This window comes from Azolla caroliniana, unplaced genomic scaffold, assembly GCF_043228905.1.
Source record: "Azolla caroliniana isolate FFs.n. ecotype wild unplaced genomic scaffold, voAzoCaro1.0.p SCAF_10, whole genome shotgun sequence".
Lineage (NCBI taxonomy): Eukaryota > Viridiplantae > Streptophyta > Polypodiopsida > Salviniales > Salviniaceae > Azolla > Azolla caroliniana.
Genome location: NW_028230445.1, coordinates 21,110,738 through 21,128,152, shown reverse-complemented (window position 1 = coordinate 21,128,152; position 17,415 = coordinate 21,110,738). Strand labels below are relative to the sequence as shown.

Genomic DNA, 17,415 nt, shown 5'->3' with positions numbered 1-17,415 from the left:
TGCCGCTTGTCGAAATGACCGCAAACCCTCCTTACCATGGCCCAGTTTGCAATGAGCCCTTCATCCATTTCCAACAAGAGACCCACCTTCTCCCGGTCCATGGCGTCCACTGACTTGACGAATAGTAGTACCCAGCTTGTGTCGAGAACGGTCCGGTCCAGCGTTGACAGCCGTGCGAACCGTTTTTCAAACTCCTGGAGGAGCGCCGACATGTTCCTCCCCTTCCCAGGGCTCTCAACCCACGCCATGAAGTCTCGCTTCGACAACCGAAGCGAGTCATCGAACCCATACATCTCGAGTAGCCGCAGCTCGAACTCCTCCCAAGTCTGGCATCCGGCTAGCACCTCGAGCACCTCTACGTGGATGCTCGGCGTCACCACCCGAGGGAATCCGGACAGCCACCTGTCCATCGAGATATCCCTCATGATCATTTCGGCCCGGTAGGCCTCCAAGTAGCTCGTGGCATTCTTCCCAACAAATCGACCTATGGTGCCGACGATCGACTCAATGGCCCTGTCGAGGGCACTCGTTCCCTCGCGAGCGCTCACTAGCCGGTCGACAGCTACGGCCATAGCTTCAGCAAGCTCAGATCCCCTCATCCTTCACTCCTTTGCCGCCTTTTTCACGTTGGGTTCACCAAATATGTCGAGTTATTACGCTCTTCGCGTGTGGAAAGAGGCTGGACCGTGGGGTCCTTGAACCAAGGAGAGTGAGAAAGAAGAGAGGGAGAGAGCGCACGCAGCTTGCAGGAACACAGAGGGAAGAAGAGGGAGAGAGAGAGAGAGAGCAAAGACTTAATTACAAATCAATAGCGATTACAACTGGCAAGCCGGTAATGGGCCCAACTCATGCGAACACACACACACACACAATGCTCACGCACTCACACAGCCCCCACTGCATTGTGGAGCCTCTACAGGAAGCACACGGGCTTTCCACGAAGCAGACAACTCAGTCCGAAATCCAGCGAACGATGTAGGAGGGAGCTCGGTCCCAGTCCGACAGCATTTCGTCCTCACTCCCCAAAACACGATCCCTTCATCTTACTTCTTCCCTCCCTTTTATAGGTCGTCGAGGCAGGCCATTGCACCCTCGTTTTTATCAATTTATTCTCTATCCTTTCGGGCAGAGATACTCCTCGATTTCCTAGACATTCAATGCGTCACATCTAGTCTATTTACACCCACAGTCCTACTCCTAGTTATGTACAAGGTAGTAATTAGTGTGGAAAAGTGTAGGGCCGGTTCATGCACCCTGCTTCGTTGATTCCGCTTCTGGCCGGTTTTCTTCACGACAGCAGCAAACAGAACCGGACCGGACGAGGAGCGCGAGCAAGGCGTAGTGATGCCAAAAGGAGCCGAGCAGAAGGACCGGTTGCCACAGACGTTGACACTACGACCGGACCTTAAGTTGAGCTTGAGGGGGAGTGTTGAGCAACAAGCTCAATTGGAGCTGGATCGGCTGAATAAGCCTAAGTCGGTGAGCGAGACGGATCGGTGACCCGGTGAGCACCCGGTGAGCAAAAGAGCTGGTGAGCTGGGGAGCCGGTTAGCCAGATCCATCAGTAACCGGAAGCCTAGTAGCAGCTAGACTACTAGGGAGTTATTACTCTCGTAGTTAGTGTCAGACGCTCGAGTGAGCATTGAAGTACACCGTACTTCTGTCAATTCGTATGGACTTGTATAAAAGTGTTCGCTGAACACATACGATGTATAGAGTGTTGATATAATTTTGAATAGCAATTCCTGTTTTGCTCTCTCTGTCTCTCTAGCGTACTATTAAGCTCTCCATTAAACTTGTTCTCTGTTTTCTGTTTTTCCTATTTCTTCCACACACTATTTGTTTTTACAAGTATAGAGGGTAATTCGAGGAATACTGCAAGTGCCAAGGTATTCAAATCGAATACACAGTGCGAAAGACCCCAAAGTTGAACAGGCTTGTAGAGAGGATGAATCGAACAATCATGGAGAGAGTAAGGAGCATGCTCTCTCATGTGAAACTGCCGAAATCCTATTGGGCTGAGGCGATGTACACAACTGTTTATCTAATCAACAGGTCTCCCTCAGTACCATTAAAGGGCGATGTCCCACAGAGAGTGTGGACAGGGAAGGATGTCTCCTACCAACACCTAAGGATGTTCAGATGTTTGGGGTACATGCATGTACCGAAGGATCAGAGGTCAAAGCTCGACAATAAGTCGAAAGCATCCATATTCATGGGATACTTGGAAGATGAGCTCGGCTATAGGCTATGGAACCTAGTCGACAATAAGGTAGTGAGAAGTCAAGACGTAGTCTTTCTTGAAGATAAGACTATTGAAGACGGGAAGCAACAGAAGTTGGATACAACATCCCAATCAACCCCGACTACCGTCAATCTAAGGTCAAGTGAACCGACAACGTCAGCTGTTGGAGACGGCCAGTCGGCACAGCCGAATCTGAGTCGGTTGATTCAGAGAGACCGACCGATTATGAGTCAGAGTTGGCAGAGCTGCTAAGGTCAATTGAAGAGTATGAGTTGGGTCATCCAACCTAGAGATGTTGATTGAGGTGCAAGAATCTGAGCGGAGAGAAGAGTTAGCAGAGACATCCGAAAGAGAGCCAACAACGAGTGGACGGAGATACCCACTCAGAGAAAGGAAAGCACCGACAACATATGCCAGTCAATACATCCTCTTAACTAATGAAGGTGAACCGGAGTGCTATGAAGAAGCCATTGCCGACGAGCATAGAGAGAAATGGTTGAGCGCGATGCAAGATGAGATGGAATCCTTGCACGAGAATTACACCTACGACCTGGTAGATGCCAAAAGGTAAGAGAGCATTCAGGAATAAGTGGGTCTACAAGGTGAAGACTGGAGAAGCCGACAATGAGCCCAGGTATAAAGCCCGCATAGTGGTGAAGGGTTTTCAACAGAAAAAGGGTGTCGACTTCGACGAAATATTTGCACCAATATGGACCTGGAGATCGAACAGTTGGATGTCAAAACCGCATTCTTACACGGGGAGCTAGAAGAAGAAACCTACATGCAGCAACCTGAAGGCTTTGAGGAGAAAGGGAAAGAGAACCTGGTGTGTCGACTGAAGAAAATCTTGTACGGTCTAAAACAAGCTCCACGCCAATGGTACAAGAAGTTCGAGTCCTTCATGATGTAACACCGGTTCCAAAAAACACAGGCCGATCACTGTGTGTTCGTCAAAAGGTACGAAGAAGGAGACTTCTTGATTCTCTTGTTATATGTTGATGACATGTTGATAGTCGGTCAAGACACAAGGACGATCAAAAGCTTGAAGAAAGCTCTAGGTAGGTCGTTTGCCATGAAAGACCTTGGACCGGTTAAACAGATCTTAGGAATGCACATAGTTCGAGACAGAACTCAAAAGGTGCTATGGTTGTCACAACAAAAATATGTGACGAAGATCCTAGAAAGGTTCAACATGTCGGACGCAAAGCCAGTCAACTCAGTGTTGCCGACAAACTGCAGGTTGAATGCGAAGCAGGCCCGAAACGGGAGAAGGAGAAGGCCGAGATAAGGAAGGTACCATATGCCTCGACCGTCGGCAATCTAATGTATGCTATGGTCTGTACGAGACCAGACATAGCATTTGTTGTGGGAGCAGTAAGCTGATATATGAGTAATCTAGAAAGAGAACACTGGGCAACGGTGAAGTGGATACTCATGTACTTAAAAGGCACTTCATGGGTGTGCCTAGGGTATGGTGTCGGAAAACTTGTGCTGGAAGGTTTTACTGACTCGGACATGTCGGGAGATGTAGACTCAAGCCGAACCACATCGGGGTAAATGATGACCTATGGAGGGGGAGCAGTGTCGTGGCAATCACGACTGCAGAAGTATATGGCAGCGGCAGAGGTCGGCAAAGAGCTGATCTGGATGCGAAATTTTCTCAACGAGCTAGGGATGAAGTAGAGGGAGTTCTTGCTTCACTATGACAGCCAGAGTGCCATACATCTTGCCAAGAATGCTGCATATCACTCCCGAACCAAGCACATATAGAGAAGGTATCATTGGTTGCGGGAGAAAGTCGAAGAAGGAGAGTTTACACTTGTGAAGATCCACACGGATAACAATGGATCCGACATGCTCACGAAGAACCTACCTATGGACAGAAGTCTTAGAGTCTGTCGACAGAAGATAGGATTGACTAACTCCCTCCTACAAGAGTAAAGGGGGAGTTTCTTGGGGATATGTCCCTCCAATGGGAGGAACCGACTGTTCGAAAGTAGCCGACAGTCGAAGAGTCGAAGGAACCGACTGTTCGGAAATAGTCGACAACAGAGAGTCGATTGTTTAAACAGATTATTATTATTGTTATAGTAATAATAATAGTAATGATATGTAGCAGTGGCTACAATTGTAAATAGTCCATACGATGTATCGGTATAAACACATCTAGGGCAAACATAGTGAAGTGGTGATGACAACGTAAGAGATACGAGAGAGAAAGTGTAGAAAAGAGAAAGAGAGAGAGCGACGCCATAGTTGTGTGTGTAACGGCAGACGCCAAGAACCCTGTGTGGTTGATACACTCATAATTAGAGTGTTGTAATTTTTGTCTTGTACATCCAGCTGGGTGGAACTCTCGTTAAGGGAAGTGCTTAGGATCTCGACGAAGGAGTTCCATGACTCCATCATCGACCTCATAAAAAGGAAGCGGCTCTCGACGGAGCCAGAGCCGGAGAAGTCGGTCGTGGTGAGGGTAGCCCACATTGAAGAGGTGGCGATGGAAGAGGAGTTTCTGGAGAACAACTACATGAACCCACACTGGGCCAGAGTGATGACAGAAACCACGGTCTGGATCGGGGATGTGAAGGAACGGTGGTGGCACTGATCGACCACAGATCAGAAATCAATCTAATGTCAATGGACTTCTACAAGAAAGGTCGGTGGCCGATCAACACCAAGCACGGGTGGAATATACGCACAGCGACCCGAGCCACAGAGGAGCTACACGGGGCGTGCCCAAATGTCCGAGTAAAGGTCGGGGATGTTGAGATCAACTAACACTTCTTCGTGCAAGAGACATCTTCCCATTTGGTGATTCTCGGCGAACCTTACATTACGGCGGCTCGTATGGAGACCAAAGTGTTGGACAACAGTTTAGCATACGCTCAAGTGAAGAGCCAGGACGATCGGCATTCTGTCCAATTTTTTACGATTCCGCCCAACCACGAGCAGAATCGCGACACTCTCAGCAACGATAACCAAGAGGATTTTTGAAGAGGACTATCAAGGCGTGGGGCCACGGTAGTCCGGACAACCGTAAAGGACATCATTTGAAGTGCAAAAAAGTAATGCTTTGATTGAAATTCTTGGAAAAGACTGTATCAAAATAACTGTTGATGTGATGTTGTAGGTTCAATACTCACTAACTATGTATTTTATGTCACTTTGTCGTGACATCATCCTTTGATCCTCTCTCATCCTCATTCACATCCTTCTCTTGAAATTTTGTATATGTGCAACATCTATATTATCGCATTCCAAGAACCAATATGACCTATTTTAATTGTTTATAGAAAATATAAAAAATGAAGTAGACTCCATGAATGCAATATTGAAGGGCTAGAAGTTAGTCATGAAGATTGTTAAAATTTCCTTCCTCTTGTTATAATGAACTAAGCTCAGAAAAAGAACTATATACATAATGGATTATTTATTTATTAGTGGCGTCACTCTTTGTGGGTTTGGTGATTTACATTATAACGTCAACTCCACAAATTTGAGAGTGTCAAGCACGTTCAATCCTTGTCATGGGCTCAATTCCACTACATACGTCATGTTTTGTCTCAATGGATGTATATCCAGTAACTATCTTTGTAGTAAACGATATTTTTAACTATACACGAAGGCTCAAATCTCAAAAAGATGATAGTTTTGCATAATGATATTACAAAATGCATGAATTTAACGGACGACTTTGTGGTCTCCATCGAACAACCTATAAACCAAGGTACATTATGGCCTCTCTCTCTCTCTCTCTCTCTCTCTCTCTCTCTCTCTCTCTCTCTCTCTCTCTCTCTCTCTCTCTCTCTACCTATTTGTCTCCCTCCCAACCTTCCTTTCCGCAACCCAATCTCAAATTGAATGATAAAATAAGGGTGTAGTAGTTGTACCAATGCATAGCCAAAATCATATGGTCGATAAAGGGACAACTAGGAAGAAGTTTTCTGTGGGTACAAAGGATCGACATGGACCTTTGTGTAAAACCTCTCCTTCTTGTGTCATAAAAAGAATTCTAGGCACTTAGGGGGGTTGAGAGCTACTCATGGTTGACAACATCCTCTTCATGTGCCAAATAACACATAAATTACATTTCGTCTTGATTATAATATATACACATACATGTCATCGAGCATCGAATCTTGATATATATAGTATGGATGGTGGTGACCCTGCAAAGGGAGGAGGCCCAAGGGATTGATGTGATGGATGGGGACGTAAGTTCGTAACCGATTAATGATGAGATGAGAGTGTGCACATTTTCTATTACATACATATAAATATGCATTTAAAGTATGTAGGTAAAATGTGGAGTGTGGCTCTCAATTCGAAGGGTAGGGTCAACATATTTGTGAATTATGTACTTGTGAGATGTACAAAGACTTTTTTTTTTCCTGTGTTTTAGAATCAGTGGGTTGAGTTGGAAGCAGAGAGAGAGAGAGAGAGGAGGTGTACTTTTTGGGCGATTCCAAGGGCCAAAAAAGACAGCCTTAGCTAAAGCCTAATACATAATAAGACTTTCTCTAAATCATTGACTTTACACACACCTTTGACAAAACTTTGTTTTGTTTCACACCAAAAACAGCATAACAAAATAGACAGATAGATAGATAGATAGATAGATAGGATTTTGTGAATGCTTATGTCGTTTTCATAGAATGGTCTTCTCTGATCTCTGCTCCCTTCATCTCTCTCTCTTTTCTTGCCTCCATCATTTGTCTGACTGAATGCTTAGTTCTCATCAGCTATGCATACCTTCTCATCTATTGTTGCTCTCTGTTTCCTTTCTGTAAACTACTCCTTGATTTGGCTACCATTTTAGCTTGCCTACCTTTACCCTCTGCTAATCCTGATACCCTTCATCATGAATCCATATCCTTGCTATCTTCTTCTCCCTATGCTGTATCTACTCTTTATCACTGCTTGGATCCCCTCATCCTCTGTTTCTGCAGCAGATAGCACTTCAGATGGTAAGAAAAAAAGCTTACTTCCTACGTATCTCATTTGCATTAAAGACATCGTATGTTTTTTCTCGTATTTCTTTTCTACGTGATTGATTGGAAGGAATGTATGCGTGTGTTTTTTTATCTCATTCTAAATTTTTGTTGCTTATATATTGCTGAAGAATGCAAGCTTTTTTGGGGGTCTCATTCTAACTGTCCATTTCCTAAATGAGACTTTTTTCTGATCTCATTCCAATTCCTTCCATGCATTGTGAAGAACAATTACACGTACTTCTTGATCTGATTCTAAATCCTTTCATTCCAACTGTCCATTTCCTAAATGTGATTTTTCGCTGATCTCATTCCAAATCCTTCCATGCATTGTGAAGAATAATTACATATGCTTCTTGATATGATTCTAAATCCCTCCATATATTATGAAGAATAAAATTGCACAAGTTTTTTTCTGGTTTCATTGTAAAGAACTTTTAGCTATGTCGAATGACTGTGATTCCTTGTTTCAAAACCAGGAGCTTCTCTGCTAGCTGCGATGACATCGTGGAAAATAAACCTCACCTCATGGGTGGGCACTGACCCATGCCAGCAACAGTGGCAGGGTGTGGATTGCAACCCTGGTGGCAGAGTGATCAATTTGTAATCTTACTTCACTTTCTACTTTACCCATCTATCGAAAACTCTTCACAACTTCTACTGTTCCTTTCTTTTGTACATGCTTGTTTTGCCTTGTGAAATGTGTACCAATGTTCTGTTACTAATTTGATTAAAAATCCCTAACAACCCATCCTCAGTTTGAGAAATCGACAAAAACTTTGCATTGTCCTAAACTGTGTGATTGGACTATTAGTGCTCGATTGGGGTGATTACTGCTGAATTTATGGCAAAAGTGATCAGTTGTGGTGGTTAGGGATAAGTATTTAGTGATCGCCATTGCTTATCAAGAGAGGCTTTATGCAGGAATTTGCCTGGTGTTGGTTTAATTGGACCAATACCAAGAGAAATAGGAAATCTGGAGTATCTCACAACACTTGATTTAAGCAATCCCAGACGGGGAAATTTCACTGCTAATCAGATTTCTGGAGACCTCTCTGCATTGGAAGGCCTAATCAATCTCCAAAATTTGTAAGTTAATTTTGGATTACCCATAATTTGTGCATATTATACATCTCTTGAAATTTTAGGGAATTTTTCCTTGTGGGATTTTATCACACTGTCTATGCATTATGTATTGAGATTCTTCAACTCTTCTTTCTGCTTCAGGAATTTAAGCTTCAACCCTATTCAATTGGATACTTTTCCATCTGTGATTTTCAACCTCACGAATCTAGTTACTTTGTATGTATACAAACCTACAAGATATCTACGTATTGTTGTCAATGTATGCTATTAGTTTCTGTTAATAAATTTAATAGAAAACTTATATGATATCCTAATATTTGCATTTCTTTCTTTCTCAGAAAAATAGATAATACACGCATCAAAGGACAGCTTCCTAAGGAACTTGTACAGCTGACTAAACTGGAGTATATGTAAGTAAATCTTTCTATGTAGTCAACCAAGAAATTTAGGCAATGAATCATTTACTTCTCTCTCTTTTCCTTTTTATTGGGATCAGAAGGATTCATTAATTCTTGCAACCTTCTCTAGATCACAATGTGCATGTTTTTTTGTTTTTCTGAAAAGAAAGAAAGAACCAAGAAAAGATTTTAAGGATTTTTTATATAGATTTTTAACCTGACAGCAAAATATTTCAAATATGCTCTTTTGTTTTGTAGGTATCTTGCAAATAATAGCTTTGCAGGCCCATTACATCCAGAATTCAGCAAACTGACACATCTTAGAGAAATGTAACTCCTTTTTTATGGTTTCAGAAGCATGCCTGTTCCCATGTTGAATAGATTGTCAAAATTGCTTGAAAAGCTATAAGTTATTGACATCATTGTCTTGTTCAGGAGTTTATGGAATAATAACCTAGATTCTGAAATGCCACCTGAATATGGAAATCTGGTCAACTTGTCTTACATGTAAGAACCTAACACTAATATGGTTATTCATAATTAATTATGTAAGAGCTCGTGCAACATACATAACTATGCATCATACTAACCTGAATGATGATTTTGGGCCGTTTTCCTCTATATTAAAAACTTTTTACTTAATATAATCTGGGATATGCATTTTTATCTAGTCTAGATTCATGATTGTTCATTACTGTGCACAATGATTTATTCAGAATATAAATTTATTAAGCATACCAACACTCTTTGTTGATTTCTTCACTCTTTCTTGGAGTTTACCATGCGTGTTTTTTATTATCCTTGATCCCTGTTCTCTGTATGTATGAAGTGGTATTTACATTGTGCACCATAAAAAACATACAGACGACGAAGACAATGATCACCATGATTCAATTCTCTCTCCCCTAAAGTTAGTGATTCATTTTCAGGCACATGATGGTCATAAAGATCTTAAAATCATATGTTAGTTCTTGGATATCATTGGTTCAAAGGTGGTGATGTAGTGCTACAGCAACAGTCGGGCTCAAATGGAAGAAGAGTCTTTGGCACATCTGAGTGAAATAAATTATGACTTTAGTGGACTTTGATGAATATTCTTAGTGTAGGAACTGGGAAGAATCAAACAAATTTCATGATTCTTTTTCCAGATGAGATGCAGTTGTCAGTATCACCATTATGGAACAGATGAACTTAACATGGATACCAAAAAGGGCCAATATAACCGTATGTTTCTGAAGAAATATTTGTGTGCAAGTAGTAGTCTCATAAGTCCTTGGATCGTGAATATTTTGTCTAGCACAAGTATTCGATATGAAAACAATTAATTAAAACCTTCATGTTCTTTGTAATTTTTTAAATAATGCAGTGAAACAATAATGACCAGGGATACTTCCCATATGGTTTAAGTGAGATAGTTCTATATTTTCAATTCGTGCTTGCTGATTTGACATCTTTTCAATTGGATGAGTTTTTGAGCATATAAAAGAGGGCTTATTAGATATGCAATAATATTTCATCAATGTTCTTTGATGCACAGACGGAAATATTTCTTCAGTCTCATTATGATTTGTCAAAACATTGGAAAGCCACTAAAATTTGGCAGTTTGAAGTGTTTCACAAACTTCAGATACCGTCTTCACGAATTGTATTCCTCGCACTTGTATTTTATATATTGACGATGAAGTACCAGTCTTCTCCTTGGAATCCATAGCATTGTGTCTTTTATATAAACCTGGTCTTGTCACTTATGAAAATGCACACTACTACGCTGTATTTTAGGTTGTGGATATATATTAACTCAAATCTTCTATGTCAACTTTACTAACTTAGTCTCTTGTTTTCTTGTGCTTATTTTGAAGAAACTTTCACGAATGTAATCTTTATGGAGGCCTTCCTTCAGAGTGGGGACAGTTGACAAAGATGCTTAATATGTAAGTTATATACTCGTTCTGCAATCTTTAAAATTACTGATGTCTGAGCTGTCAACGAGTTTGTATTTTCTTTTCTTTTTTCTAAGAAAAAGATACTAATCAGTATTAAGAGAAACCCTAAGGCTGTGCATGAAATACGTAAATACAGGAAATTACCCATTTTTTGACCAAGGTTAAGTTCTAACTATCAGCTTAAATAAATACTTTGGTGTAAAGTAAAACCACTCCACCTTGTCAAACAACCGCCTGTACTCCAAACGTTGTAATTTTGCCAGTTGACTGTCACCCTCCATGTTATCCAAAGAACCTCTTATAGATTATGCATTTTCATCTCTTTTGTGCTCAATGATTTGAGGGCATTCTTCTCTATTCCAAATATAATTTCTTGGGGGCTTATTATAGTCTCATTTTTGTGGCAACTCATCACCCTTTTGTACATGGCAGTTGTTAATTCACCCTAATCTCAGGGTTGTGTCGTGGGATGGGATATGATTCGTCAAGCACGAGATTGTCCAAGAAAGGAAATCAAAAAGATTCTCGAGGAATCACACAAATGTCTCCTTACATTTTATTCATGAACATCTTGAATCTTGTGATTTCTTTATTTTTGCTTTCTAAGCTTCAGAAGATCTAGAGATTTGATGCGTAGGGAATCTACAGGTCATGACGGAAAATAAGATCTTATGAATTTATTTGGAACAAGCATAAGTGGTTTCCTTCATTTGTCTCCAGTAGTATTTCAATTGTGTGGCTTTGTTGTGTATGCAGATCGTTGTATGGAAATCGTTTGACAGGCAGCATACCTGATTCCTGGAGCAACATGACCCAACTATACAATCTGTATGTTGTTTATGGTTTATATATTTTTTTTGACTCGTTATTACTGATTGGTTCAGGATTTTTGCTTTTTTGGATCAGGTGGCTACACCGAAACTTGTTAACAAAATATGTTCCTCAGTGGTTACCGCAATTGCCTGGCCTATTTAACGTGTATGATTGTATGCATTAACATATCTGATTTATGATTTGTTTATTGCTCATTACTGTGGTTCTGATATCCGGACCTGTTTTCTGTTTATTAGGAGTCTGGATTATAATATTTTTTATGGCACTATCCCCAATTTAACAAATGCAAAGACGAGATATATGTATGTGTACATTATGATCCCATTTTTTTATTCCATTCATTTTTATTAAGTAGTTTGTTGCCTTCATAATGCATTTTTATCATTTACTTTACCACCTTGATGCTTAATTTATAACATGCAAACAAATAAAATAAAAGCATTGATTGTTTTTCTTCTTAAAACAACTGCAGGTCATTCACATGCAATTATCTCTCAGGCCCCCAGCCAACAGGACCAGCAAATCTTATGTAAGTTATTTCTCGCAAGGCAGATCAGAAAACATATCAAGATCAGCTATGGGGATGCCATAAAACTACTCAATCTTGGTATTTAGAGTTATAATATCTGTGATATGGAGTTTCCATTATATTACTTCATCTCCAAATTGAAAATGAAAGAAGCCTCCATTTATGTACGGAAAACATTAAAATAAAATTACGTCTTGTACAAAAAGTTGAGATGTAGTTCTGCAATCATGGTTCTCTAATGTGCCCCATCCTATCTAGAAATACCTAGAGAACATCATACACTAATGGGTCTAATATAAAGCTTTGGAGTTCATAGTTTCTATTCCTTAAATATATGCAATGATTTCTTTAGGGAATTCAGTAGGATATCTAAGTTGAACAGGTGAAAGTATACATCTTACATGCAAATTTTATTTATTTGAAGTTATACCAAGCACCATACCAAGAGAAGTCTAAATGGTTCAGTTAACTATATACTTTATTAATGTTGGGCACTCGGAAAGGCTGTTATTAATAATTATATTCTATACATAACTTGGCATACTTTTCATGGTGTATTGCTCATTCAATGTGATTGGATTGTAGCTTCAACACTTCTGGAAATTGTTTCGATCCTATCAATAACAATGACAAAATTAGGTGTGGACAATCATACTATGATTGTGAAACCTTTTTCAGTAAAGTGCCTAACGGTAAGTGCATATTCCCCTGATGACATCTGATTGTTTGCTTAATTAATGGCGCCATGATTTGGAACTTCTTCTATGAAGCTACGATATGCGATGACTTTTTTTGCAACTAAATGCTAGAACTGTGTCTTTGCAACCATCTGCAGGCAGCTGCCCTTCTTGTCCAGCAGGTCAAACTGTTCAGGATAAGTCTACATGTGTTTGTGGTATTGTTACAGCAGGTGAATTGATAATCATAGGTGACTCTGAGCAGCTCAATAATTTCAGAGATATAAATATTTCTATTTCTTGTTTCCTTTAACAGTATCCAGTTCTGGATCAAGAAAGTGGGTATTGATTGGTTCTATCATTGGAATTGGAGCCTTTCTTTTAATCTTAGCTTTTATGTGGTGGATCTGTTTAAGAACCTGTGGTAAAGATTATTATGACAAATATTTCAATCCACAAGGTGAAATATCTGGTGATTCCCTTCATTCTGAGATACTCATTGCTTGTTTGTTTCTGTACAAAATGCATGTTTAAATTGCCTGTAAATGCATGCATGCTATACATAACTAGATTTTGTTAGAAGACTTACAATGCATGCAAATTCTCATAGATGTTTGGGAAGGCCCGGAGGGCATAGTTCACTACCAACTTCAAGATATCATCAAAGCAACAGATGATTTTAGCAGTAAGCATGAGATTGGTGTGGGGGGTTTTGGAAATGTATACTATGGAATGCTTGATGGAAAGGAGGTGGCTATCAAACGTGCCCATTTGTCGTCCATACAAAGTAGTTCAGGTTTTCGCAATGAGGTTCTGCTTCTTAGTAGGCTTCACCATAAAAACCTTGTGCGTCTGCTGGGATTTTGTGAAGACAAAGGAATCCAGGTAAATTTCTTGATTTTTTGCACAATTGAAATGAATAATTTGCCGAGAAATCATGTGTCAAATTGTATTGGAGCAAGCACGTTAATTAACTTTACATTCTTTTGTTCTCAGATTCTTGTATATGAGTATATGTCAAATGGGAATTTACATACCATGCTTTTCAGTATGTTTCCAATCTCTAAATCTCTTCCTATTTCCTAGTTCATGGGTATCTATCTGTATGGACTTTCTATATTACTAAATGTTATGCATTATTATTAGGCATCTGTTTAAACATTCTTTTGTCATCCATGCACAACTAATGTGGCCATCTAAATGCAAACAATATAGAAACCATCTACAAATAAATATGTTTGGAAAACAAGTAAGCACACAGAAGTGTCTGCCAATTTTCAAAAAGATGAATTCCAATAAAGATAGTTCCAGTAGAGCATTCCAGCGTGATGAACATTTCTGACAAGTTCCCTGTTACGGGCATGACCATATAATATCCCGTGGTAAGAATTTACCGTAGTATTCTATACACGTGGATAAGTGTGAGGGTTAAACGAGAGTGTAAAGAAGGGGAGGATTACTTTTAATCCTCGGGATTGAGACAACTCATTAGGTCAAGTGTGAACTTGCCTAGGGGCCTTGGGTATCGCTATAAATAAGAGGTCTAGCTACCCTCATTTGATCATCTTTTGACTACATCGAGACTCTGCTCGTGTGGTGGGTCAACTCTTGTAGCGAGCGCGCCAGCACCAGGTACGACTCGACGCCACGGCGGTGGTATGGGATGCCGATCGAGGCTCGAGTCCGTCTCGATCCCTTCGCTCGGGGGTGGTCGGGTGGATCGGCACCCTTCTTTCTCTTTCTCCTTTCTATCTATCTTTTCTTTATCCTTATCTTAAGCTTACGTTAGTACCTAGATCTATAATATTCCCACGAATAGTTTTCATGAGCACGCCATTATTCCAGTGAAAGAGAAAAGTTCCAATAGAGCATTCCAGCTTCATGAATATTTCTGATTAGTTTCCAGGAACAATTTTCATGAGGAGCTTATATAATACATGCATGCACACTTATATAAGATACACTGTATATTGTATGTGTGGATAAGAGACATAGGTGTAGTGTTACCTGAACTATTTAAGAGGCTCTTTTCTTTTGAATCTTTATTATGCGAAATCCAGTGCTTAATACACATGCTCATATTGGGGTACTGTTCATTAATCAGAGAGCACCATTAATCTTGACTGGTTGACACGACTTGACATTGCCATTGCCATTGCACAAGGATTGGAATATCTGCATTCTTTTGCGGTAATAAATTTGATCTGGACATTTGATGCCATATATGATTCTTAATGTATATCTGGTCATTTCTCATATGGTTAAAAACAATCTATGGTGATTATTATGCAGGACCCTCCAGTTATACATCGGGATGTGAAGCCAAGCAATGTCCTTCTTGATGCTAATATGATAGCTAAGCTATCAGATTTTGGCATCTCAAGAATCGCTCCTGACACTGGTGCAGAGCTTGCAACTAAACCTGCTGGAACTGTTGGGTAGTATACTACTGTCAATGACATTATCCTTATTGTTTCATAAGGCATTTCACAAATTTTAACAATAGGAAAGAAGTCTCAGATACCCGCAAGTTTTTCTTTATTTCCCAGAAATTGCCCTACATTCTTATGTAATTTCTGCAAAAATGACATTGTTGGTCAATCCCCTCCGACGAATTATTAGTGCTCTGCGAGCAATTACATTGCTCAATTCATCCCTTCTTTTCTCAATTATGTGTCGTTGAGTTATTATATGGTTAATTCATCCCCTTTCTCTCTCTTTGGGGGCTTGACCAGGGGAATTTTGCGGAAGAAATGGGTTATATGAAGTTTTTCTCATAAAAATATACACCAAAGGAATGTTTTTCTCAAATCATGTTCCCTTGAGAACAAAAGACAATGTAAGGTGTCCTTCGACAGTAACAAGATTATTCACATGCATTTTTATGGTCTTTGCAGATATATTGATCCTCAATATATTTTGAGAGAAGAATTAACCACAGCAAGCGATGTTTACAGCTATGGCATGGTCCTATTAGAGCTATTTACAGGGCAACGATCTGTGGATAACAAAAGAACAGATGACCGGAATCTCATAGAATGGGTAAATAAATACTAATAAAAATAGTTGGTGCATTGATTTACAGTTGGAAGTATTATTAGATTTTTTATGCACATTATGTGAAACATGGAAGCAATAACCTGTCTTGACCTTATATCCAGACTAAGATGAAACTGAAAACAATGGGATTAGAATATGTTATTGATCCTCGGTTGGCAAACAACTATCCGAAAAAAATATATGACGATATAATCAAGCTTGCCATGGACTGTGCATCATTCGATTCTGAAGACAGGCCATCAATGAAGGTAAAATACTGTAAATATGTATTCTGCCAAGTACACCCAGAAACAAATTCTCATCACAATGAATTCACTCGATGCTTTAATGTACTTAAAGTTGGGATCACATTGCTCTATAACTTGAATTGGGCAGTGTATAATAATTTTGGGTAGATATATATGCATTAAACTTGTGATACTATCAGTTTATGATTCATTCATTCATAGTTGTGGATTGGATTGATCTATCAACATCCTACTGAGTGTAGGTAAATCCTTAATCTACACTAACTAGTGCTCTTTAATGTACTAGTAGTTGTGGTTGCATCGGTTTTGTTTACTAGTAAAGGTAGGCTTTGGCAGCCATTTTATAATGCGAGATGCATGTGTTAACTCGTACATAGCATTGTTTACTCATATATTTGTTAACTAGGCAGTGTTGAACCTGCATTGGATCATTGTCTTGACATCTAACATCATATAAATGGTGAATTCAGGTAGTGTTAACAATTCTAGATGCATGTCGTTGGTCAGTGGCTTCACAAGTCCTCGATTTTCCAAATGCAAAGCCCATTCCTGAAGACCACAATGTTTCAGACGAACATACTCATACTGTTCTAATCCATGAACCATCACCAAATTCCACTATCTTAGATCACAGTATGATGGACAACAGCACTTTAATGTCAGGACGGTAGCAGCATTTCAAGGCTAAATATTGAGTTCTTTGCAGCAGTATGTGTTTGACATTTACTGATTTTTTTGCTTGCTATTTGTTGGTTTCAAGCACACATCTTATAAATTTATTTCTCACCAGATGAGAGTACCCTTGATTTGTTTTCTTCTTTTTTCCATAATTGAGGTGATGGTACAGCTATCAATGCAAACGATTGTGTATACCATCCCATCATTTGATGGTTATCATTGGAGTAAATGCTTACTGTAAGGATTGTGTCCATGCTTAAACTTTGGCATTTGTCAATCGAGGTGCATAACCATTGCCTAATTTCTTGCTTAAATTTTACCAACCATTATTGGCTAAAAATAAGGGGGTGCCTAACTTAGGCAATTGTCAATGGAAGTGAATTAACCATTGCCAAATTTATTGCCTCAATTTTAGCAACCCATGATATTTTGAATCCATGTAAACCCCTAAGATTTCATTTTCAAGTATCTCCAAAAAGAATTTGAGAATTTGAGAGAGTTTGCAATAGAATATTGTGAGGGTTTGCAATAGAATGTTGTAACCACTTTGTATATTTTCTTCCTTTTAGTAAAATGATCTAGAATAGGTTTGGAGACATAGGCACAATTGACCAAACTCTGTTATCAAAGTTGTGTGTTTTATGGCCAATGTTATTTTGTGCTCTCACTAATTACACCTATAAGGACGTTTGTGTAATTTTCTCAGGAGGCAAGGCATGCACAAAT

General features: G+C 39.6%; 1 protein-coding gene across 3 annotated transcripts; it reads left to right on the top strand.

The window, feature by feature from the left end:
• Window positions 1-7,055: 7,055 nt before the first annotated feature.
• On the top strand, window positions 7,056-16,817 carry LOC147859549 (uncharacterized). 3 transcript variants are annotated; one of them, XM_087325573.1, is made up of 22 exons: window positions 7,056-7,212; window positions 7,716-7,839; window positions 8,161-8,325; window positions 8,464-8,538; window positions 8,661-8,732; window positions 8,979-9,050; window positions 9,156-9,227; window positions 10,580-10,651; window positions 11,420-11,491; window positions 11,570-11,641; window positions 11,734-11,799; window positions 11,970-12,026; window positions 12,612-12,718; window positions 12,862-12,936; window positions 13,020-13,163; window positions 13,314-13,588; window positions 13,700-13,751; window positions 14,808-14,893; window positions 14,996-15,141; window positions 15,601-15,745; window positions 15,865-16,011; window positions 16,482-16,817. In XM_087325573.1, the coding sequence occupies exons 1-22, from the start codon at window positions 7,107-7,109 to the stop codon at window positions 16,680-16,682; spliced, it is 2,403 nt and encodes an 800-aa protein (XP_087181699.1). In that variant the 5' UTR covers window positions 7,056-7,106; the 3' UTR covers window positions 16,683-16,817. The 3 variants fall into 3 exon arrangements, with proteins under 3 accessions (XP_087181699.1, XP_087181698.1, XP_087181700.1); XM_087325572.1 differs by having other exon boundaries at window positions 13,020-13,175; XM_087325574.1 differs by lacking the exon at window positions 10,580-10,651 and having other exon boundaries at window positions 13,020-13,175.
• The last annotated feature ends 598 nt before the right edge of the window (window positions 16,818-17,415 follow it).

Bases quoted from the DNA above. Each gene is read 5' to 3' on its own strand.
- LOC147859549 (XM_087325572.1), top strand. From the start codon at position 7,107: ATGAATCCATATCCTTGCTATCTTCTTCTCCCTATGCTGTATCTACTC. The intron at 8,326-8,463 runs GTAAGTTAATTT...TTTCTGCTTCAG, and splicing joins CTAATCAATCTCCAAAATTT to GAATTTAAGCTTCAACCCTA. The intron at 10,652-11,419 runs GTAAGTTATATA...TTGTGTATGCAG, and splicing joins TTGACAAAGATGCTTAATAT to ATCGTTGTATGGAAATCGTT.